Genomic DNA, 26036 nt, shown 5'->3' with positions numbered 1-26036 from the left:
GATTTTAACATCACAAGTGACAAAATTCATCTCAGAATATTTCCTTATTCCGTCCAAAGAAATCTGTCTTTGGAGAAAAATACAGCATAGCCTCTGCAGTACTCGATACTCTTGACTGTACTTGAATAGTCTGGAATATTTTTGTCATTGTGATATCCTATCCCTAGACTTGTCTGAGGCATTTGAAACTGTGAATCGCACTGTAACATTGCAAAGTATAAAACTGACCGATTTCAAATCGTCTCCATCAATAATGCATCATCTGACAGAACCCCAGTTACTCAGAGTTCCTAAGGGCTCTGTACTTTGCCAAATTGGTATTTAATGAAAGAGTGCTTATTGGAAAATAACATCGAACAGGAAACCTGTTAATTGTGATGGCACACCAACTTTGCTATCCATTGGACTTAAAACTTTCGTGACTGCATGAATTCATATTCTTGGTTCTTTCGGTAAAGTCACGTAAATAGAAAATATATTTTTGATAAAAATAAATGTAAAATAAGAAAATAAAAAAACCCACCACGTTTCTATCGCAACACAAGCGGCCTTTATCAGACGGAGAGAAAAGAGGGGGCAAGTCTCCAAATATAGCTGCTTATAAGGGTTTCAAAGTGAGTGGGCGGGGGAAAGAACTGTGCAAGTGTAGTGCCATAGGTGGTCCACACTTACCAGCAGTGGTGGACAGGGCCCATCTGCAGGTACCTTGGACCCCCAGGGGAGGGGCCACTGTGCCAGCCCAAGAGGGGAGGGACTGCTGGGGGCTCTAGGATCCTAGAAAGCTAAGCCCTCGGCGCCGGCTCTAGGATCCCAGACAACCCAGACAGCTAAGCCCCTTGGCGCCACCAATGGGGGTATCTGGAAGCACACACAACCCCACCCCTCGATGGGCAAGAGGGATAAAAGGGCCGCTCCCTGGTCGATCGGGGCCAGCCGCAGCTCAAGACCCAAGACCAGCCAGCTTAGGACCCTGGACCCCATCGTCCCGCTTGTCCTTGTAAGGGCCGGGACGCTGTGCGGGCCAGTGGTGGGACTCTGGGACTCCCGGCTCTACGCCCTTGTAAGGGCGAGTTCCGAGGAATCCAGAGTCTACACCCGCACCTTGGCTGGGTCGGGTCAGGTAGCCTCCCCTAGGGTAATTGTAGCCAGAGGACCCCAGAGCGTAGCTAGAGTAGGCTGTGCTCCTAGGCTGTGTCCCTAGGCTGTGTGCCTAGGCTGTAACAGAGTATCAGGACTGTTGGAGTGTTGTATTGTAATAAAGAAGTTGCCTCTACAAGTGTCTCCGGAACCCATTACACAAGCAACACGAGCTGCGCAAGAGGCACGCTAATTCAGAAGAAAAACAAAGGGGGGGGGGGGTGAACTAAAACACGTACACCAGGCTCTCGAGGCGAATGGATATTCTGACTACACAGCAATCATTGGAAAGATGTCATCAACCACTTTGGGTCATGACTTCATTAGTGTTTTCTTGTCAACCCCCCCCCCCCATCTCTACCCCACCCCCTCTCTCTCCTCCTGTCTCTGCCCCTTCATTCCCCCCCATTGTCTGCTCCTACATTGCTGGATGCTGTTTGCGCTGCACAAGCTCACCTCTGCCCAACTCCCCCTTTGTTTTGCTCCTGCATTAGCGCACTGCTTCCGCAGCTCGTGTTGCTTGCGCAGCTCTTTCCCCCACCCACTCACTTTGAAACCCTTATAAGCAGCTACATTTGGAGGCTTGCCCCCTCTTTTCTCTCCGCCTGATGAAGACCTCTTGTGTTGCGATCGAAACGTCATGGGTTTTTTGCTTTTATTATTTTCAATTTATTTTTATTTTCAAAAAAAATTCTATCTACGTGACTTTATCTTCTTGGTTCTTTCGGTAAAGTCACGTAGAAGGGAAGTAATAAAATAATAAAAATAAAACATAATAAAACAATTCTCACGACGTTTCGGCCACAACGCAAGCAGCCATCCTCAGGCGAAGAATGAAACACCCCAAGCTTGGAGCGTATATTTAAGCTGGGTTAGAGGGGGGGGAGGTGGGAAGAAGAGCGCCTAAACAAAATAATTTGCATATCAAGAGGAATTCAGCATATGGAAAATGCGTAGGAGGTGGGCGGGGGGGGTTCCAAATCAATACTATGCCCGTGCATTATGCAGGATTAGCAGCATCAAAGGGGGGGGGGGAAGGGGGGGAGCATTAACAAAGGAAAGGAATGTTAATAGTATGTAGCTGTAGTTACTAAACAACCACGTAAAAAACTACAGTATAAACTGCATGACAAACTAAAGTATAAACTACATAGCATCATCAGTAAACTTACTATACTCTACAATAAGCTGAGTTACTAACAGTAAGTAATACATGAAAAATTCTACGTTGTAAAAAATTATATAATATGCTTCCATCTAAACTTTATTCTCTTACATCACACGCGTCTATACCGTACTATATACTTCCATAGGCAAAACCAACATTAAATTACATACTGTATTGCTATAAACCACCCTATACCTTATACATTTTTAATATAACACTATGTATTATTCTACCCACCCTAATGTGTATCAAAATGGTTTATTACGTCCTTCCAGTGATTGCTAAGCCAGAATCCATCTTCTCGGTTAAAATTGTCTCTGTGTTTGTAAATGTGGATCGCCTCATGTACGAATCTCTCATGATAGCCAGATGGCTTGCAGAGAACCTCTGTCTTGGAGAAGTCAATGTCATGTGAGCCCACTGAGTTGTAACAGTGATCTGCCACGGCTGAGGTGTTTGTCCTACAGTGTTTCAGGTCAGCTTTATGTTCACGGATGCGGTCCGAGACATGTCGTTTGGTTTCCCCAATGTAACTGCTACCACAGAGGCAACTTAGTTTGTAGACACCAGGGTACTGTATGTCTGGAACCACATCTTTTACAGACGGTACCAGATCACGGATTTTATGTACTGTGTTGAATCGGACCTGGATCTTGTGTTTAATCAGGATTTTGGAGATCTTTTTTGTGACCCCAGCAATGTAGGGTAAGGTGATGGTCTTGAAAGGCTCCTCAACAGGATCCTTCTTGGTGGTTGGAGTGATGGCTTTGCGGATTGTGTAGTCGGAGTAACCATTAGCCTTAAGAGCTTGGCGTACGTGTTTGAGTTCACTGGAAATGTGTTCATGGTCGGAGATGCATTGGGCTCTATGATATAGAGTCTTGATGAGGGAATTCTTCTGGGATGGATGGTGGTGGGAATCCGGTTTTAGATAAGCATCCGTGTGGGTGGCTTTCCTGTAGACAGAGTGGCTCATTGAACCATCAGGTCTCCTTTTGATTAGGACATCCAAAAAGGGTAGCTTGCCATCATTTTCGACTTCCATGGTGAATCTGATGGCTGGGTGTATGGAATTGATATGGTCGAGAAATTGGTCTAGAGCAGGCCGGCCATGTGGCCAGATGACAAAAGTGTCGTCTATTCCCACCACCATCCATCCCAGAAGAATTCCCTCATCAAGACTCTATATCATAGAGCCCAATGCATCTCCGACCATGAACACATTTCCAGTGAACTCAAACACGTACGCCAAGCTCTTAAGGCTAATGGTTACTCCGACTACACAATCCGCAAAGCCATCACTCCAACCACCAAGAAGGATCCTGTTGAGGAGCCTTTCAAGACCATCACCTTACCCTACATTGCTGGGGTCACAAAAAAGATCTCCAAAATCCTGATTAAACACAAGATCCAGGTCCGATTCAACACAGTACATAAAATCCGTGATCTGGTACCGTCTGTAAAAGATGTGGTTCCAGACATACAGTACCCTGGTGTCTACAAACTAAGTTGCCTCTGTGGTAGCAGTTACATTGGGGAAACCAAACGACATGTCTCGGACCGCATCCGTGAACATAAAGCTGACCTGAAACACTGTAGGACAAACACCTCAGCCGTGGCAGATCACTGTTACAACTCAGTGGGCTCACATGACATTGACTTCTCCAAGACAGAGGTTCTCTGCAAGCCATCTGGCTATCATGAGAGATTCGTACATGAGGCGATCCACATTTACAAACACAGAGACAATTTTAACCGAGAAGATGGATTCTGGCTTAGCAATCACTGGAAGGACGTAATAAACCATTTTGATACACATTAGGGTGGGTAGAATAATACATAGTGTTATATTAAAAATGTATAAGGTATAGGGTGGTTTATAGCAATACAGTATGTAATTTAATGTTGGTTTTGCCTATGGAAGTATATAGTACGGTATAGACGCGTGTGATGTAAGAGAATAAAGTTTAGATGGAAGCATATTATATAATTTTTTACAACGTAGAATTTTTCATGTATTACTTACTGTTAGTAACTCAGCTTATTGTAGAGTATAGTAAGTTTACTGATGATGCTATGTAGTTTATACTTTAGTTTGTCATGCAGTTTATACTGTAGTTTTTTACGTGGTTGTTTAGTAACTACAGCTACATACTATTAACATTCCTTTCCTTTGTTAATGCTCCCCCCCTTCCCCCCCCCCCTTTGATGCTGCTAATCCTGCATAATGCACGGGCATAGTATTGATTTGGAACCCCCCCCGCCCACCTCCTACGCATTTTCCATATGCTGAATTCCTCTTGATATGCAAATTATTTTGTTTAGGCGCTCTTCTTCCCACCTCCCCCCCCTCTAACCCAGCTTAAATATACGCTCCAAGCTTGGGGTGTTTCATTCTTCGCCTGAGGATGGCTGCTTGCGTTGTGGCCGAAACGTCGTGAGAATTGTTTTATTATGTTTTATTTTTATTATTTTATTACTTCCCTTCTACGTGACTTTACCGAAAGAACCAAGAAGATGAATCCCTGCAGTCACGAAAGCTTTAAATCGAAAAATACGTGACTTTACTGAAAGAACCAAGAATATCCATGGGGCCTTGACGAAAATTGTAGCTTAATCCCACGAAGTGTCCAGTCCTAACATGAATCAGTAATTATTTTACAGCACAATATCCACCCTGTAAAAATGTTTTGTGTTGTCTAGTTATTGAAGAGATTCAAAAACAATATTTACCTGTTGCAGTGCACTTGGAGATGATCTGAAAGGCATTTAATATAGCATTAAAGTTTGTGTAAACGTTGCAAATTAAATAATACTGCTGATGAAAAAATATAGCAAACAATAATTTCACAGATTCATCACAACACTTTACAAATTATCATTAAATGATAATATTCACACAACTGTTAGCATTATACAGTTTCACCTACCTTTGCTTGCATGCCTTTTTCGGTAAAGATGTGCCAGAAATGCAGCAAAAGCCACTAGAGCAATGATGACCAGAATCAAAGTGATGACGAGCCAGAGAGAGTATTTCGCATCTTGGTTGTCTTTATTCACAGCTGGGCTTGAGGTGTTGAGCCGTGGCGTGTTTGTCATCTCTGCATTGCTATAGCGCGTCGACGGATCCATCTCTGCAGTTGTCACGGTGAATTGGTGGCACATCTCCTCCAACGTGCCTGATCATTTATTATTTAATTGAAAAAGAGTTGACCACTTACAAGCAATTCTCTGTAATTTTACATTTTAACAATTACAAAAACTTTATTAAAACAATACATTCTAGTATAGTTGAAATTTACAACTACATTTAGAAAGATATTGCAACATAAATTACTCTGCTTAATGTGAGAGGTTAAAGGTAAAGGGTGCAACCCTGCAATTTATTACTCAAGTTAGTTGTTCCCCGTATCAGTGAACCAGTTTAACCCCTTAAAATTGTCTACCGCTCTTGGGCAAAAATGTTTCCCAAAAAAAAAGACAAAAAGTTTGGTGCCAACATATCACGTTCTCTAATATATTTCAATCACTACACATCCCCTTGTGAACACTCGCTGCCTTGTTTCTCCTTCTACACCCGTGTAGGTGGCCTCATTTATTTATTAGCCTTCTTATTCTTTAGTATGGATTAATAGCAGCAGATTAAGTATGTAATTTTAGATGTTATCCATTCAATTGTGAGTTCAGAAGCAGAGTGGATCTTGTCCATTCCTCCTTTAAAGGAGTGAAGACAACAGAGTGTTCACGATGTGGTCAAAGGTTTGCGATTCGTGGCCACACTCCCCATAATTCAAGGACATTCGATGCTTATCAACGTTTAGGTGCCGCTTATGTGAGTGGAACATCACTGGCTTGTCTAAGGCGTGACCAGCCACATCAGCATCAACCTAACATTGGTTCACTATGGGCGTTTGTTTTAATTCAGAACAAAGTTTGGCTTTTTTTTTTATTGCGAACATTACCAAGTTTGCTTGTAACAAACACTAATGTAGATTCAGCGTATGTGGATGTAGGGCATACATATGCACGTGCCAGTGTGTCTGTATGCATGTGGGGAGCGGTAGTGTAGTGGTTAGAGCACTGGGCTACAAATCCGATGGCCTGAGTTTGATTCCCGTTCACGGCCAACACCAGTGACGATTATCTGAACCTGTCCTGCGCTTCCCTCGGTCGACTCAGCCTCAAATGAGTGCCTGGTGCGATGTGTGTAAACATCGGTAGTGTGGAGACAAAGGCGGCCAGGCGTGGTGCTGACCACCCACCCCTTCGTGCGCTGGTGCCAGGCTTCAGGGGTGCTCGCTAACATAACGTGCCCCAATAGTCTGGTCAGGCTATACGGGGGATCTTTCTTTGTATGCATGCGCATGCCCATAGCTGTGATGTTGTGGTACCACAGCAACGGAGGAACTCCGCCGGCGCCGCCATCCCCTCGCACCCCTCCACATGAGCGCACGCACACCCCCACTAAACACACACACGCACCCACGTAGGGTCTCGATGGGGGGGGGGGGGTGCCTGGCACCACGGGTTTTCATCTGAAAGGCCCCTACCAAGGATGTTCCCCAGTTTCCCGCTGACAGGAGATTGGCCGACCCCCCCCCCCCCCCCAGGCCGGATTACATGACGGCCCCCCTAAGATAAACTTAAAAAGTCGTAGGGGCACATAGAGCTTTACAGGTTGGCTGCGATGAAGCATACACAACACGGGACGAAGGGCCTCGAAGGCAAACAATCTACGGGTAGTGCAAACAGTGGGGTGGGAGGAAAATCCCTGGTAGCCCTAGGAGGAGCAATTTAAGAGAGACAGGAAATTACTGGTGAACGAAAGATGAGGAACGCGAGATACGGGGACAATGGAAAGGGGGGGAAGAGGGGGGGATGACGTGATGCCCCCCTCGTAACGGCCAGAGCGTTCAAAACTCGGCAGGTAAAGCGCTCGATTGGCCGCGCAGGATGACATGTCACCCGGGGATTAACGGGCTCTGAGAGGATAAGAGGGGAGGGAGAGAGCGAATTTAAATCAGAGTTCTCCTGCGACCGTCGAGAATCCCAGCCATCCTCAGCGTCCGCGTGACACCTGCCGGCTGTAGTTGCGAACCGTCGCCCAGGCAGAGTCTTAAGCTGTCCAGCATCCTCCCCAACTCCCACCGTGTCCGTGCGGCGCCGTGAGTGTGTCTGCGAGGTGAGTGATCGTTCAGTTGGTCGATTCAGCCCAGTTAGCCCGTTCGACCTAGCCTGATATAGGCGCACATCGCGAAGGGTGGGAAATAAGAGGCTAGGCGCTACCCGTTATTCGCGCCGGGAATAAAACCTTAGTACATATTTATAGTTGACGCGTTGTGCGTGTGTGTGTGAAGAGTGGGGGAACAGCGATTGGTGCACTGCGGTGTGTGGGTGATATAAATGAGTGTGTATGACGCGCGCCCATAGTAAAATATATACGTTCGCCCGCGCGTGTACGTGCGAGAACCGCAGTATTAACGGGGGGGGGGGGATAATGAATTAATATCGGGACAGCAGCGGAGCCTCTGTGGCTGCTAGCGGGTTAATCAGTAACCACCCGTGGCCGTTCGCCGCGTTGACACGACAGCCGCGGGGAGAGCGCGAACACGCAAACACACGTATATAGCGCAATCAGCGCGGGCAGGTGGAACGACGCGAGTGCGGACGTGCGTGTTGTGGAGTGAAGAGTGCCCATTGGGGCGCACGCGTAGTAATAATCCCAGGGCGGCGGTGAACCAGCCGTCAGACATGTCTCTCCAAGAGGGTGCTGGCGCGGGGGGGCCGGTCACCCGATCGGCGGTGGCCCGGCGAGAAGCTCCCGCGGGGAGGGGGGACGTGGGCGTCAGCCCCCACAATGTTGCGCGTAGGCGCTGGATATAGCGGGCGGGCTCTGAATGGTGTACAGCGTGCTGTCTAACAAGAGTCCACAGTGATGAGACTCACTGGTTGGAGTAAACAGCTTTCTAGTTTCCAGCAGAGGACGCGGTGCTCCCCTTGTTCTCTCCCATGTGCCAGTGAGCCAGCAAGTCAATGAAGAATGCCCTTTAGAGAAGCATGGTTCTCAAGACTCTTTATCAAAGGGCCCTGGCCAATTCAATTGATGTGAATAGTATGTAGGAGGAAGCCAGAATACTCATGTACATTTAATACGCAGGCGTTCACAACCACTCTGAATCCAAGTGTGGTCTTCCTGGTTAGGCTGCATGTTGAGTGTTCTTTTCTGAAACACTGGCCATGCGCAACTCTTACAGTAGTGCGTTGGTGAATGCCTGAGGATAAATGCTCAAAACGTAGCCTTACCCAGAAGACCACACTTGGGATACCTGGGGAAAACCCATGCAATACAAAGGGGTAACACTCAAAGCTCAGATAAATCAAATTTATCTATTGCTGTACTGTCATATTCTGGCCACCTCGTAGCCAATGTCTACAACGCCTGGTATTCCAAGAGAGTATAGCATACACATTTTAGACAGGCTCAACACTGTTTAGCTTTGCGAGATTTGATTCATCCGGTGCATTGTGTGATTTATTGTTTCACCTGTGCTGTTCAACACGTGCAATTATTGCCTACGAACACGCTTAGCATTTGCTTTCATTTTTTGTTGTTGCAATTGTCATCTCAGCCCAATCTCCATGCACCCAAATATGGCTCTTCATATGATACAAGAAATACAGTGTGGTTTTAATAAGTGGCTTTATAATCTGGATATTGTCCACCAGATTTTTTTTATTTCCTTGAAAAAAGTCCATGGTTTATTTGTTACGTACCAGAAGTGCACTTTTTTTCCTTCGTGTTGTTTTGAAATTGAGGATCATAAACCAATGATTTATTGTTAACTATGATTTCCTGCAAGTAAAAACATTTAGGGAGATAAGTTGTACTTTTGAACATTGTGTATTCATACTCATTGTCGAAGAAGTTAACATAACGCTACACAAACAGGGTTCACACGTTCTATGCATTCTCAGCCAGATACTATGTAAATGCAGTTTTGACTTAATACAACCATTCAAACGATTGCCAATTTGTGCCACAATTCATACAATTCATCGTATTGCAGATGCATTATTTAATACATTATCTCGTCTATACAGCAGATCATCAATTATCCGGCACAATTATCCAGCTTCCAACATTATCCGGTGGTCCTGGGTCGATCCAGCGAACCTCCATCACAGCTGATGGAGTTGGATTCAGTCTGAATAACCACCTCCAATTCTATACACCCGATCATCACCCCATGCCATGTCGTCGAGATTGGAGTGGTGAGTATAGTACAGTAAATACAGTAACTTTTTTTCAGTAGAATATTTATTTCTGTCCATTTTTTGTATGTTTGTTGCCAATTTCATATAGTAAACAAATTAAAAACGTAAAAAAATACACAACACCCATAAACATAATGTGATGCAAGAATGTGCAAAAATAATCTATTTTAAATTACGATGTGATTATCCGGTATTTTTGAAAATTCGGAACTCCCTTCCCCCCTAAGGTGCCGGGTAATCGATGATTCTATTCTCTGACAAAACAAAAGTGCAGTGCTCTCCGGATGTGCAGTTGGGCAAGGTGACCGTCATATTTGGTCTTGTGATACATCTGCCACCTCGTGGAAAAACGTGTAAAGTGTACATGAGTACCAGGGTCATGCTCTATTCAACATTTACATGTTGCTGATACGTTACAATTGAAAATACCCTTATTTAAACAAATTAATACAACAATGTTAAATTACGCCACTTATTACAGTAAATAGTGTATATTTTACAAATTAGAATCTAAAAACTCGGCTGAAATTATTGATGATAATGTGTATCAAGTTATGGGTGTAAGAAGTAATGATTTCCAATTCATGTCCACGACTTACTTTCTACACCACTTTACTATAATATTATATGGATTATATTATTACTCGATATGTTTTAAACTGGAAACCCATGACCTATTTCAGCTTCATTGAGTTGAGTCTCACCATCGACGTGTAGCTTGTTAGTACTGTACAGTTCTATTATGTCGACATAGATTTACTTCACTTGATGAATATCCAATTAGTCATATTGACACTATGTTCTGTTGAGTAATAGCAGTAGGTTGTCAAGTGACACACCTTAATGTTTAATACGCTATCTACCTAAACGTAAATATACACATAGAGCCCTTTGTCAATTCACTGCTGGATAAGGACATCCTCACACTTTGGGTCGTGTGGGTTATTTGACCAGACGTCACACACCCTGGTCAGTACGGGTTGTTGAAGACAGAACGAATAAAAAAATACAGTACTGCAATACAATAGCCGGTGCTGCACTGCCATCTGTAGACCGCCACCTTGGACCCGCAAGCTGCCTGTGGCAGCCTGCTTGTGGATGGTCACCCATCCATACAATGTCCAGGCTCAAAATCTGCTTAGCTTCCAAGACCTGGTGCGTTTTGGGTGATTTTGTCATAAGCAACTAAAAGTAGCGTAAATAATGTATTTCGGCATTAACACATCTAATACAGTGTTGAAGCTACGAAGTAAAACATTCACATGTATTAGAGAGTGGTGGGAGTCACCTGAACATGGAGATCACGAGACCCTTCATCAATCCAGCCATTGAGTAGAAACACAAATGTGGAGTGGGACTCTTTATCTTCCACCTCAATCTTATCAAGTTTCCAGGCCGATAAGAGTTTATACCAAGTACGACCATGCGATATGGTAACCCTCGTTATGTTCCCAATGTCTCTAGATTTCAGAATGAAAGTGTCCTTCTGTGAAAATTCATATTTCAAGGTTAATGTAATCATGGTGATTATCTTATGTTTGCTGACAAAATGTCGAGTACCAATGTAAAGATTCCATGTCTTAATAATTAATTAAATGTATCAACAAAACGTGTATTGCTTTAGTAGTAGAAGGAGAATACCTTCCAGTATTAGCTGACACTCGTTGGTAGATACAATTCTAAACTCTGCTAAACCACTGTTATTGTTACAGAGAAAACACTGGTTACTGTGATTCTGTTACCCCTGAATCCACAGGGTGCAACCGAGCGCTGTATCAGTCCATTATCTGCAAAATTATTATGTTTTTGTATTTACAATTTTTACAGAAAATGGGATAAACACATGTAGTAATAGGTGCGTGCTCATTTCATCATAATATCCAGATGCACCACCTGTGCTTCTCACTGTGCCAACTTGTTGAATCTTAGTTGCATAGCTCTACTCGTTGTGAGCATCGCTCCTCCACCCTGTTATTAGAGGGAAACTGCCTCCAAAGGCCTTTCCCTTCATTTCTTATGGGAGTGGTAACATCATGGACCTTGACCAAAGTCAATAAAGCAGAGATGTAAATCCTGTTTAATCTCCCTACACCTCTGTTGTAGCATACAGACATAATATGGCATCTGTGCAGGACCACCCTACTTTGAAACCATATTGAGGCTCTCTGCAAGCCTCTCTTTAGTGTGCCTGAGGCGCGAGAAGCTCTGGTCGTTGTTGAAATCAGTGGGACCCTGAGAACATGAAGGGTAGCCCAAAACCCCTGGCCTATTGATGGTATCATAGACCTTACCCTGGGCATCCTTCCAATCTCATAACATGTAACGTGATGCAAGCAGTTGTAATGATGTCATGATTAGGACAGCCACTACACGATTTCCACCCTCAGTAGTTCGCTTGGGAGGTCATCTCTGCCTAGCGCTTTAACTGGTCTCAGGCTCTGGATTGCTCTTTTTAAGAGATGCCACATCAGCCAGCTACTCATAAGTGGTGTTAACTCCTTTAATATTTGAGGAACTGCAGCCCCAGCAGGGTCAACCCCGCCTCGCCCCATGATGTTATCTGAGCTAAGTGGTTTCCCCTCCCCATAGACCTCACAGAAATGCTCAGCAAATCTGCAAACCTGTTCCTTGGGGTCACAGATCGTATTACCACTCTTTCCCTTTTGGATGGTAATGGGTGTGGCACTGCAAGTTGCTTTTTAGATAGTATTAAAGAGTGACTTGTCATCGCGATGCAGTTTCGTTGGACCTGGTACTTTCTTTCAGCGAGCCAGAACACCTCCATTATTCATTAGTTGAATCTGCCTGCATGAACCTATGATAGTTATTTGCTTGTATGTGAAATGACAGGGGGCCACCTGTCGGCCTATCTGGGGTAAAGGTGAAAGGCGGAGTCCGTCGAGAAGCTCCGGGAACATGCTTGAAGGTTCTGGAAGGGGGTGTGGGCGGAGGCAGGGCTTGGCCGCGCCGGGGTGTATATAAGGGGGACCGAACCAGAGGTTCGGTGCTGTTGCGGGTCTTGGGTCCTGGCTGCGTCGCTGCTCGCTGTCATCTATCTTTGTGGTCCGGCCACCTGACCGATCATCTGCAAGGCTTCCATCGTCGCCGTCGCTGTGCTAGTCACACAGTTGGACGCCGACGATGGGGTTGTGTAGAAGGATCGGTTATGTGTAGCTACGTAGAACGTTACATAGATGTATCACCCAGTATTGTGCTTAAAGTGTGAGAATAAATAAGCCTTACCACGACATGTCTCAGAAGTCGCTGACTACATGTTTATTATTAAAAAAAACATTTGACACGAGGTAGTGAAGCTCTCCTGTGTAAACACATCAGATGGGCAGTACTACAGGAACACTAAATAAAGAACATTCTCGAGTTTCCACCATTCTGTGATTGTGAATCAGTAATACTGTATACCTGATAACGTTCAAAAGGATCGTTGTGTGTCTTGGAGGAATTTAGATCCATTGCAGGATTCGCTGCCCTTCCATGGATTTTAATTGAAACGGCTTCATCAGTTCCAGCTGTAGCTTCAATTCCAGTATAAACGTGTATGAGGTATGTCTTCAGCGAGTCTGTAATTTATAAAAACGACGTTATTCAGGAGAGTATTTAACCTTTTTAGTAGAAAACACATTCAAAACCATGGCCATTTTTCATTACATAAATGCATAATGCAACTTCAAACTTTTCTATACATGCAGGGATTCTCACTTGTATAATATATTCACGTCATGTTTTATTGATGGCAGCCTGCCATCGTTCCACATGCTATATACCAAAACTGTGGCACATTTTACTTGTAAAATCTGGATTTAAATGGAAAAAGTTCTGCCAGCCGACATTTTACAGCTTCTATAGTTCCTGAGTGCACTGCATAGACCTTGTTAGGTGGCATTGGAAATGTTGCCGGTACTCTTATCTCTATATCGTGGCTGGTACCTGGATAATAATAATTCGATTTTATTTAACCCCATTCATGCAAACTGCATTCCAAAACGCTGAAAATTGCAAACCAAATGAAGATCAAAATAGTTCGAAACCACAGAAAAGTAAACCGAACATGATTTAAAAATCTATGAGGCGGGATAACAGTACAGAGAATAATAACAAACAGCAAAAGTTTGATTGCATACAGCATCGTTTTTGCCAAAATCTTTCATTGTATACTCAGGCGCAAGAAGCCCTGGTAGTTGTTGCAATCAGTGGGACCCTGAGAGCATGATGCCCTAGGACATACCAGCTGTCGGCAGCAGTAAACAAAGACGTTTTAAAGTTTGGTCTGAAGATTAAAAGGGAGCTGATCTTACAATTGTGCAATGCGTGTGCTCTCCACGCAGGAGCTGCAAAAGAGAATGCGCGAAGCAACAGCCTTGTATTTGATCTTTGATGTGACTCATAAATCAAGACAAGAAGCGTGAAGGAGTCGAGATGAGGTATACATTGTGGTTTCAGTCGCATCTTGCACAGGTGAAGGAAAGCAGATTTAGTAGCATAAGAAATATTGAGAGATAGATCACTCTGAGTCCAGGAGGTCTAGATTCTGCACATGGCTGACAATGTATGAGTAGCAGACTAAGAGGTATCCACTCCTCTCGCAAACATCTACATTTCGATATACAGTCGACCCTTCCACATCGCGGGGGTTAGCGGCGCAGGCCCTCCGCGATCTGGAATATGTTTTGGTCCCCTTGGCGAGCGAAGCGAGCACCTCCAGCCGGGGGGTTTGGGGGGGGGGGCTGTGAGCGTTTGCGTGACGTCTGCTAGCTTTCGCGTTCTTTTTGCAAACTTTAACTTTTTACTAAATTTTATCTTAAGAAAATGATGTACATTTATGGTATTAAAAGATAAAATACATTAATATTATACAGTCCTGTACATATATTTTATGCATTTGAGTTACTAAACTTTTTGTGTGTCGTCTGCTGGCCTTCACGTGTCGTCTGCGGCTTTTGCAAAGTCCCAAAAACTCCCAAATAATTCCCATTTAATTTATTATGCCGACCCCGCGATATTTCGAAACCGCGATGGGGAAAGTCGCGATGCAGAAGGGTCGACTACCATTGCCCAAGATTTTAATACCCTGTGCTGAACGCCTCGTCATACTGCAAGCTCATCTGCATGACCTTTTATGTCACTTTTATTCTATGGGATGTGAGCGTGACTGGTAAACCAGAAATTATTTCCCATCCCGAGTTGCCCTGATGCGGTGGTGCTGGGTCTTCTCTTCAAACTGCTGCAGTCCTCGTGATGATGGTGCTCCCATGATGCTCTCTGTACAATGTGTTTGTACCACGTGACAATGTGTTTGTACTACGTCACAATGTGTTTGTACCACGTGTAGCGGCATCGGTGGATGTCACTACATGATGTGTGAAGCCGGCCTGTGTGAGACAAGTACGCACCGCTCACACCACCTACAGCACTGCAGCATGGATGCAGTACCGGCCCTAGTGGGGGCTGGCGGATATCGCCTGTCAAGGATGGAGGGCATTGCACTCTACGTGCAGTGCCAGCCTCTGGAGGTTATGGGGCGAGAGTGCCAGGGCCGGTGCAATGGTCCGCACTGGGCCATGGCACTCCAGGTGAACCCGGAGGCCGAGTGACCGGAGGTACCGACCAAGGGGCCTCAAGAAGGAGATCGGGGGGGACCATGGGACCGGGACCAGGTCCCTCTCAAAGGCTCGAGAAGGGAGGCGTGGCTAGGGGCGGAGGAGCCCCGGGACTGGGGATAGACCCCCGAACGGGTCCGGCAGCTGTTGCAAGACCGAAGCCAGAAGCCGTCACCCGGAGAAGACCTGCCCAACTATGGGACCCGGATCCGACTCAGGGTCCGGCCCGAGATAGCCACCCCGTGTGAGCTAGGGATAGCTAGCCGGGAAGAGATACCTACCTAGAGTAGCTGGTGAAGGGGCAGGCATGCCCATTCGTGGTTCGGGTTTAATGTTTCAATAAACGTGTTGCCTCCAAAGAAGTCTCTGCCTCCCTCGTGTGAACCGCTACACACGTGACAATGTGTTTGTACCACGTGACAATGTGTTTGTACCACGTGACAATGTGCTTGTACCGCTTGACAATGTGTTTTTCATTTTCCAACACAAAGCCAGGGGGTTGTATTGTATTACTTACTCATTATTGACAGCTGAATTGGCATCATGGAGTACCTCTTGCTAATCTGACTCTCATTCCACAGGTCTGTCTCGCACACGGTGAGACTGTTGTTACACATGTGCTGGCCGAGGAGAGCCCCTGTGACACACGTGTACGTTCCATTGTCGCCAGCCTCCACTCTTCTTATCGTGAGGCCACCAGACCCAGAGCAGCAGAGTCTCCCCACCCCTGATGCGCCCCCTCCATCACGATCGCAAGAAGGGATGAAGGCTTCTTTTTCGGAGCACAAAGCCACGGGGACCGGCTGGTCTCTAGCTCCTTGTGCCACCCAGAACCAGACCACCCAGCCTGGCTCAGCACTCCTATTTTGGTCACACGGCAGGGAAGCCGTGGTGTTCATCTTCACATCCACATTGGTTGTGGACAATTCCTGTTGACATATGACTATAAAAACATACTGTATTAGCATTTTGAATGAACCTGGCAACACCAGAGTTGCGGGATAACAAGACATGCATCATACTGTAGTTATAAGCTAAATTAAGTAAGTGATTTGGGGTGTAAAGCTTGATACTGTTATCTGATAATTCACAAGAGGCCTGGCTGCTTTATTTACTTTGGCCATGACATCTTAAGCGACATTTTCTATTAGAATTGCTGTTTCCGTTATTTTGTGTGTCTTAAATCATGTTGGTAAGTCTGTAGATTAAACTTTTCACATTATACATTCATTTCCAATATATGTTCTTTAAAAACTTTCAATTATAATACATAGATTAACCAACATTATTTGCAGTCTTTGTTTACTGTTCCTCATAGCACAGCATAGTATACTGTACACAAGATTATAGATAAGTTTATCTCAACTTCAAACCCTACGCAATATTTATATCACAGAGAGATATTCTATCCCGCCATGTGGCACTGGCGAAGTTCTGAAATCACAGTTGGAAGGTCATGAGTTAACATCTTAGCCATGGATCGACTCGTACCATAGTTCCCTCGGTAATATTAACATTGCAAGCACATTTGTGAGAAGTGTGTATGTTGAACTTATTTCGCACCGTACGTAGCCAACTGTGCTAATCGGAGGTGCGGAAGTTGCTATGTTGAAGAACTGGCCGCCTCTTTGGAACGTGGCTCAGGGCTCTCAAAGCGAAGATGAGAAAAGGCAAATGTTAATTTTTATAGTGTAGAAATCGAAAAACAAAAAATCATGAATATAACTATAATTACGCATAAAAAATGCACGAATAGGATTCATTTCCAGATTCTAGAAGTGGAAGTTGGTTGGTATGGCTCATTGAAGCAGTGTCCCACATAAAATCTGCTTTAAAAATGTATATTAGAAAATATTTTTGTTCTTTTATTTAAACAAACTTTTACTTTTTTAAGTGATCGAATTCGGTAACGTCTGGTTTTTTATATTAACGAATATATTTTCCAAAAATCGATTGAAACATAGAATCAGTACAGAATACAGCGATGCACAAAGGGTGTCCCATCCACGAGGCTATTTTGGCTTCTCGCGAGCTGACGCTTTAGCTCCCACAGAGATAATGGGGAGAAAGGCGTGGCTTAGGGGCGGTCTCAGGGACACCCCAGCCAATTACAAGCTGCCATGCTTTTGCATATATCCTCCCACTATGAAAACCAACTGCTTCATCTCCCTCTACCCCCTTCCCATCTCTAGACAATAGGAAATGTGGATAAGTGGAAAACGCACACGTTAGTTTTTTTTCACATCGTTGTTTATAACAATTGCTGTTTAAAACAACATTGTAACAGTATTGGTGCATACAAGCACCCTCCCCAAGTCGTCATGTTATGTGTGTTGGCTTTCCTGTCATCCAGCCAGCCAGCAAGAGCAACATTTTTCCGAATATAGAAGGCCACACGTCGTTTGGACGCGACTGTCCGTCCTTCCCTCCGTTTGCGGGATACGAAACACGGCGTGGAGGGTACTGGGGGGGAGGCATGACGTTGGCACGCACGAACCCTGCTCAACGGTGTGGGATGCGGGTGATGTCATCACGCAGATATATTCAGTGACGTCACCGTCGGCCACGATCGCACTTGGCCGGGCGCCAGTCAGGAATCCAGGCATGAATAACAACCCGAAAATCAAACCAGAAAACGTTTTTTTCTCATTTAGAAGACACTTCTGATTTTTTTAAGGGGTTGTCTGTTACTCTATCAAATAAAGAGAAACTTTTTATCCTAAATTAGCAACGTTCATCTGGAAATATTCCTAAATTCAATTGAGGCCCCATTGTGTATGAGTGAAGCCTCCAAATAGTATTCACTCCATCAGACTTTTCTGCTTTGAAGAAGGGCAATTACCTAAAACGTTTCCGATTATATATATTACTCCTTAAAGGCGATATTGACAAATGGAAAGTGTTTTTAATAATAGACAACGATGATCGTCATCAAAGTTTCCTTTATTGCTACTGCCATTACTATCTCCGTTAATGATTATGCTATCACTGTCTTCGTTAATGATGATGCTGGTAATGATAGCAACTGTTGGTTTTGCCGTCGCAAATCACCCTCACTGATCTGGCATAGGTCGGTAACCACGTGGGAGATGACCAATTCACCCTGCTCATGTTATATCTTCTTCTTCGGCTGTCCATCGCAAATGATGATAACTGTGGAGACCAGTCAGTAGCAGAATGTCCCTGGGCGCTGGTGGGACGAGAGGCCAGCCCCTGGAGTGGAAGCATCGGCTTCACTGTGGGCAAGAGTTGCTCGTCTGCTGGATTGGATTTGGGTTGTGCTGCTGGTGGTGTTGATGCTGATAGCTTTTTTTCTCTTCAACCTTCTTAACCTAGTAGGCTTTAGCACTTCACCAAAATTATCAAAATAATAGGTTTTACCCGTTCTGGCAATAAAACGGGTGTTAAGATATTCAAACACCAAATAGATACTTTTGTAAGGCATCAAGTCTGCATTATCCACACATACTTGTGGCAAAACGTGCAAACAAACATGCTGTAATAATATACGCATTGTGTTTGAAACTGATTGATCTACACCAGAGACAGCCTTCTTCGTGGCCTTGTCTCTGTGTAATAAGAGCCTATGTCCGGCTCACGTGGTGATCGGCTCTGCCGGTCCCGCTTTACAGCCAATGGGGGGAGAGCCTGGGAGCATGGCCTCGGCGTGGTCTTGGCCTCAGCCAATGGGAAGACAAGTAAGGGGCGTGGTCCCGGGAGTTGATGGGGAATCTGGAACATTCGGTGCAGGCTATTAAGGATTGGCTGGAGGGTACCACGTGACCCAGACGTTAAATAAGGGGAGAGATCAGAGACACGTGGTCAGACACGGAATGAAGAGAGAGAGAGGCCACGCACGAGCGGGGCTCCGGGCGCCACGTGGCGGTGCGTCTCTTGTGGGCTGTCTGCCCGCTTCCCGTTGCCTGCCAGCAACGGGGAGTGTTTGTGAACTGAAGAAGTGAAATAAAAGGACCGATTCCACAAGCCGTTTCCAAGAGGTTTATTACATTGGTGTCAGAAGTTCTTCTGGGACCGTTTGGACGATCTTCAAGATGTCCAAGCACCTAAGGAAGAAGATCCCACCCGACCCTCCATCGGAGGAAGTTGTGGAGATGGACGAGGACGATCTGCTGGGAGCTACGGCTCCTCTGCCTCCGGCTGCCGCTCTCCTCGACGCCACTCATCGCCCACGGGAGGAAGAAGCAACCACCTCAAGGGCGGATGAAGGATGGCGGCTGATGGCGGAGCAGATCGAGTCATTCCGCGCGATTCTGCTCAATCTGGTGATGGCGGTCGCGTCCTCTACGGGCCTGGGTTGGCCGCCAGTGGTTCAGCTTAATGCCGAGGACCAGGATCTTCGGCGGGAAACGACGTCCGCCATTGCTCCTGCCATGCGGGGGGAGGCCTCCATCTTGGGTGGGGCGGCGACGACGGAGCCGTTGGACGCCATCTTGCACGAGGCTGCCACCACGCGGCTGCCGGACGCCATTTTGACGGAGACGCGCAGAACGCGGGAACCGCAATTGGAGACGCTCGAGGCGTCTGCCTGCCACCGCGGACGTCGGCTTCCACAGATTAAGGAATTTATCGCCGGGGGCGATTGGAGTGCTTTTACGTGGCGCTTCGAGTCGGCCTTCAGATCCGTGCGATGGACGGAGGTGCTGGAAGCGCTGCCCATGCTGCTGGACGATGTTTTCCTGGTGGTCTTCCGATCCATCCCGGCGTCCAAGAAGAAGACGCTTCGTGATGCTTTCGCAGAAATGGCGGAGTTTTACGCACCGTCGACGGCAGCCACGAGAAAATTTATGTCACGTCGTCGAGAATCAGAGGAGTCGCCTTTGGCTTACCGGGGGGCGCTGGTGGCGTTGGCCATGGCCGCTTACCCCGACACGACGGCTGATCACCTTGATCCTCTCATCCTTTCCCGTATGCTGGAGCAGTCCCAGGAACTCAACACCTCGCTGCCGGTATGCGGCCACGAACCGTTTACATCGTGATGGGTGGCGCGCTGCTTGGACGCTAAATTTAACATCAAGCGCTGGGATCAGATGGCGGCATGGACGGGGAAACCCGAAATCGACGGCCCACCTTTAGGGTGGTCTCCACGACGGGTCGTCCACTGCTCTGACGACTCCGGCGACGACGAGGTGGTGGCTGCTGTTCCGCACTGGATTCCGAGACGGGGGCTGCGCGACCAGCGTGGTGACTACGCAAGCCGACCACGTGCGGGGGCCGGGTCGAACGACCGCTGGCCGACGACAGCCACGTGCTTCAAGTGTGGCCGACGAGGCCATTTTGCCCGCGACTGCCGCTGCCGACCTCTGCCTTCGCCGCTTCCGCCAAGTCGGCCTCCATCTCCTCCACCGGGCGCGGAGCCGCGACACCCTCGGGCGAGTCGGCATGAATCGGACACCCGGCAGGTCGTGTCACATCATTCATCCACTCGCACACATAGTTGCACTTCCAATGATAATTGTGATTCTTCTGTGTCATTACCACACTTTACTACATAATGGAAAAAAATTGGCTCGTAGGGTTGTGGCTGCGGCGTCGACGGTACGGGGTACCATCGAGGGCATCGACGTCCGTATTTTGGTGGACACTGGCGCGTCTGCCACCATCATTTCCGATGTTATTTTTCATCTTTTGTCTATTCCCACGTCGCGAATCCGCCAGGTTAATGACGCGTGTGTAGCCGCAAATGGGGGTTAGCATGGGTATTTTCGGTCAAGTCGATGTGCGTATTGCTATCGGTAATATTACCGCCAAAGGATCAGTGTTGATCTCGCACTCACTGGCCGTCCCATGCTTATTAGGCACCGATTTCTTGCGCCGCATGCCACTTAAGATACTGGTCGACCAGGATTGTTTAGAAATGCCGGGGGGTCGTAGGATGTCGTTCCTGCCTTCCCTGCTGGCCCGTTCGCCACCGGGTAACGCAGTTAACGCCATGGTCGCTGCCACAGTAGAAGCTCCATCAGGCTCACAAATGCGTATCCTGCTGCGTTACTGTTAACCCCTTCAGGTTAAGGACGGTGCGATGGGTGTGCTATTATCCCCGTCGAATTCGGTGGCTAAATCTTTTTCCTTGGTGGCAGCCCAAACGATCGTACGGCCGGGTCAGGCCCCGTTCATACAGGTGTTGAATGGTGGGCCGGACCAGGTTGTTGTCCCGGCTGGATCGGTATTGGCTCACGCCACTACCGATTTCGCCACTTTTGACGGAAAGCCACAAATTAAAACACCCACTGATGGACCGCCACGCAATCGTTCACAGGAACGGTGGATCGCGGACTTGTGCGGGGAAAATTCATCTTTATCAAACGCGCAAAGGACTGCTTTGCATTCATTATTATTACAGTATGCTGACGTTTTCAGTAAAAATGATTTGGATCTCGGCCGTACGTCGCTTTTGTCGCACCATATTGACACCGGTGCGACACCTCCGATTTGTATGCATCTGCATCGCATGAGCCCTGCAGAAAGGGAACACGTGCGCGGTGCGGTAGACGAGATGTTGGCGGCGGATATTATTTCGCCGTCCAACAGTCCTTGGGGCGCGCCGGTGGTACTGGTTAAGAAAAAGGATGGTGGGACGAGATTTTGTGTAGATTTCCGCCGTTTGAATAAGATATCCGTGGCGGACGCATACCCTTTACCACGGATGGATGACTCATTGGACGCTTTATCAGGGGAAAAATTCTTCTTCACCCTCGATCTGTCCTCGGGCTTCTGGCAGCTCCCCCTCGATGACGCGTTGAAACCCAAGACGGCATTCCACACGCCACAAGGCCTCTTTGAGTTTAACAGGTTACCTATGGGCTTGAATGCGGCTCCGGCGGCCTGATGGAACTGGTACTGGCGGGACTACAGTGGGAGACGTGCCTCATATATTTAGACGATATTATCGTTTTTAGCCGCACGTTCGAGGAACACCTCCAACGCCTGGAGACTGTCTTTCAGAGGATGCGGTCGGCTGACCTAAAGTTTAAACCAAAGAAATGCCACCTTTTGCAACACTTCGTCCATTACTTGGGTCATATCGTCAGTTCGGACGGCGTGTCCACTGACCCTCAGAAAATTCGATGTGTCCGAGAGTGGCCCACACCCACTTCGGTGGGCGACGTTCGGCGCTTTATTGGGTTTGCATCCTACTATCGCCGGTTCGTTAAGAACTTTGCCACACTGGCTAAACCACTGCATATTCTGACGGGCAAAAATCAAAGGTTTAAATGGGGTCCGGAGGAGGAACGCTCTTTTCACTCGCTTCGGGATCACCTCGCCACGGCGCCTACGCTCGACTACCCAGATTTTTCCCAGCCGTTCATCTTTGACACGGATGCTAGCGATATCGGCATCGGGGCCATTTTATTGCAACGTAAAGACGGAGTTGAACGAGTGGTTGCATACGGCAGCAGGGTTTTGTCCCCGGCAGAAACACGATATTGAATGACAAGGCGGGAACTTTTGGCGATCGTACATTTTGTCCGCCTGTACCGGCCGTACCTGAATGGAAGGAAATTCCTCATTCGCACTGATCACGCGGCTCTGCAATACTCGTTAAAATTGGACCAACCATCAGGCCAATTGGCTCGCTGGTTGGAATCGTTACAGGAATTTTCCTTCGATATCACGTACCGCAAGGGTGCTCGCCACGCCAACGCGGACGTGCTCTCCAGGTTACCACCCATTTCCCCGTGCACTTGTCTGACGGGTATGCACCGCTGCGCGGCGCCGCTTACCTCGCCCTGTCCGGTTATGGGGGCGATGTCGAACGAGGACAGCCAGGATGTGCCAGTGGATACTGATGATACCCTGCAGCTGCCGCACTCGGTTTGGTTACGCGAGCAGGAGGCCGATACCTCTCTGGCTCAGCTGCGGAAATTGATCGGGAAACCAAGAGCTCATTTGGCGGGATGGAAGTGGCGTATGTTCTGGGGCCAGGCGGGACTATTGATGTGTACCGATGGATTGTCTGACTGACCACGCCTGGTCGTGCCTACATCCCTTCGCCATGACCTGCTTCGCGCTCTGCACGCTGACAAATTAATGCACCTCGGCGTGCAGAAGACTTTGGCCGCAATGCAGAAAGATTTATTTTGGCCCGGCATGACGGCAGACGTTAACGACTTCGTCCGGTCATGCCATGATTGTGCGAAGAGGAAACCACCTCGGAAACATTATGTGCCGCCATTACGTTCCATTGAGGTATCCCGTATAAACGAATAAGTTGCTCTGGACATCCTCGGGCCATTCCCTCCATTGGCTAGGGGCAACAAATACCTTCTGGTCGGGGTAGAATATTTTTCTCGATGGCATATGGCCTGGCCTCTGCCTGACCAAACGGCCGCGTCCATTACCGATGCTTTCTTGAATGGTTATGTCATGGATAAAGGAGCACCCGAGAGGCTGCTCATGGATCAGGGACGTAACTTCTCCAAATTGCTCAAGGATGTTTGCGATGCGCTGGGCACAAACAAAATCCGCACTTCCCCTTACCATCCGCAAACGGATGGCATGGTGGAACGATTTAACCACACCCTTTCGGCTATGCTTTGTCACACGGTGAGTGAAAAGCAGACCGATTGGGACTTGCACATACCGGGCGTCTTAGCGGCATACCGCATGGTTCCGCACGCGTCCACGGGATATTCGCCATTTTTCCTGATGTATGGTCGTGAGAACGTACCCCCCATTGATGTACAACTGGGTACGCCGAGGAAACAACCATCCCTTTCCTTGCCTGATCACGTACGGGACTCGCTTGAACGGGTTACAGAGGCGTGGGATGCCGCCAGATGTGCGACGGCCCGTATGCAGGCAAGGAACGAGAGGTGTGCGCGTCGATCGTGTACCCACATGCCCTGGTCGGTGGGCGATCTGGCATGGCTCCACTGCCCTCAGGTGCCAGTGGGCACATCCCCTAAATTGCACAGGCCTTGGCGGGGGCCTGTGACGTTGGTGGACATTCGGAACCCACAGAGTGTTCGCGTCCAGTACGGAAAACGTCGGTGGTACGTCCATTTGTCGCGACTTAAACCCTTCGTTGGTCCGCGTGCCGATCCCTCATCTCCACTTGTTGACCTGCCGGGGTCTGCTGTGCCGAATATGCCGCTTGCCTCGCCCGTTGATCCCCAGCGGGGCTGTATTGTGCCCCCTGCAGATGAACAGGTTTTGAGGGCTGATGAGACCCCCGCCGTCCCTCCTCCAACGGGACCTACCCTGGACATGACCGAAACCGAACATTCTCCTTCTTCTTCATGTCAACCACCTGCTGCTGATCCGGCGGCAAGGCGACCGTGCGCAGGAAGCGGAGAGGGTCCCGCGTCGCGTACGCGGTCGAAATCTCTTCCGTTTCGATAACATTTGATTGCCTTGCAGTCCCTTCCCTGTTGTTACCACGCTGCGGGGCGCCCTAATGTATGTCTGTTTTATTCATGGGTGATTTTTTTATTTTCGTTCGGTGCATAGATGCCCATTTCGCCCTTCATGGTTAATGCGTCTTTGACGCCCTAATAAGCAACTTTATGGAATCGGCTTGTCACCCTTTTCCCAGCCGAGACGGCTGACTTTTTCACCGGAGGGGGGGGGGGGGGTGAGGTAATAAGAGCCTATGTCCGGCTCACGTGGTGATCGGCTCTGCCGGTCCCGCTTTACAGCCAATGCTGGTCTTGGCCTCAGCCAATGGGAAGACAAGTAAGGGGCGTGGTCCCGGGAGTTGATGGGGAATCTGGAACATTCGGCGCAGGCTCTTAAGGATTGGCTGGAGGGTACCACGTGACCCAGGCGTTAAATAAGGGGAGAGATCAGAGACACGTGGTCAGACACGGAACGAAGAGAGAGAGAGGCCACGCGCGAGCGAGGCTACGGGTGCCACGTGGCGGTGCGTCTCTTGTGGGCTGTCTGCCCGCTTCCCGTTGCCTGCCAGCAACGGGGAGTGTTTGTGAACTGAAGAAATAAAATAAAAGGACCGATTCCACAAGCCGTCTCCAAGAGGTTTATTACATCTGCACCGGTGTTAGACCAGAGAATGCCACAAGTCGCACAGTACAAATACAATGCAAGTGTCAGGACACTCATAGCTCGGGTCGAGCAGTGATATCTACGGAACACATTTTATCCACTCCTTACAGTTGACTGCCAATTCTTTCCGTGTTTCTGCATTGATCTTGGCTATCTTGAGGTGTCCTTTCAGAGCGTCTTTGTAACAAAGTTTTTTGCCACCGGGAACACGGCTTGCCCTCTTTGAGTTCACCATAAAAAAGTATTTTAGGAAGCCGATGTTCTGGCATTCCAGGGACGTGCCCCGACCATCTCAACGGAGAGGAAGTAATTACAGTAATCCCTCGCCACTTCGCGGTTCAAGTTTCGCGGCCTCAGTGCATCGCGGATTTTTCGAACTGATTTAAAGGTCTCATTATACCTGTGCAGTAACACCATCATCATCATTCATCATCACATTCATCGAACTGCACAGGTCTGTCATCGTCGTCATTGTCATCGTCATTGTCATCGTCGTTGTCGTCATTACTGGAGTCAAGTCTCAAGATACTACTGTCATTGGTGAGTGTAGAACACCATAATACGTATCGTATGAGAGAGAGAGAGAGTGAATGTATAATAGTAAGGTTTTGTAATTAAATAGATTTAAGTAAAATATATTTATAAAGTAAAAATATACAGAGTTTAAACATTCTGATACCCACACACACATATACGGAAATTCCTAGGGGGCCAATCCTACTTCGCGGATTTTCACCTATCGCGAGGGGTTCCGGTCCCCATTAACTGCGATAAATGAGGGATCACTGTATTGCTACACTGGAAATTCCAGCTCTCGC

The 26036-nt window shown here is 47.4% G+C and overlaps 1 protein-coding gene across 6 annotated transcripts in view; it reads right to left on the bottom strand.

Moving 5' to 3' along the window:
- Nucleotides 1-26036, bottom strand: part of LOC144724451 (uncharacterized) — a 30885-nt gene that overhangs the window by 4156 nt on the left and 693 nt on the right. For 2 of the 6 annotated variants that reach the window (XM_078603584.1, XM_078603583.1), the window contains exons 2-7: nt 15713-16138; nt 13001-13158; nt 10869-11066; nt 9080-9158; nt 5236-5484; nt 5039-5063 (exon numbers count right to left, since the gene is read on the bottom strand). In XM_078603584.1, coding sequence (XP_078459710.1) covers nt 5039-5063; nt 5236-5484; nt 9080-9158; nt 10869-11066; nt 13001-13158; nt 15713-16094 — 1091 coding nt within the window. In that variant the 5' untranslated portion in view covers nt 16095-16138. The other 4 variants (XR_013586485.1, XR_013586483.1, XR_013586484.1 and 1 more) reach the window with 4 other exon arrangements.

The sequence above is a fragment of the Lampetra planeri genome, chromosome 20 (assembly GCF_965212315.1).
Source record: "Lampetra planeri chromosome 20, kcLamPlan1.2.h2, whole genome shotgun sequence".
NCBI classification, from domain to species: Eukaryota; Metazoa; Chordata; class Hyperoartia; order Petromyzontiformes; family Petromyzontidae; genus Lampetra; species Lampetra planeri.
This window is presented reverse-complemented; position numbering and strand designations above follow the sequence as displayed.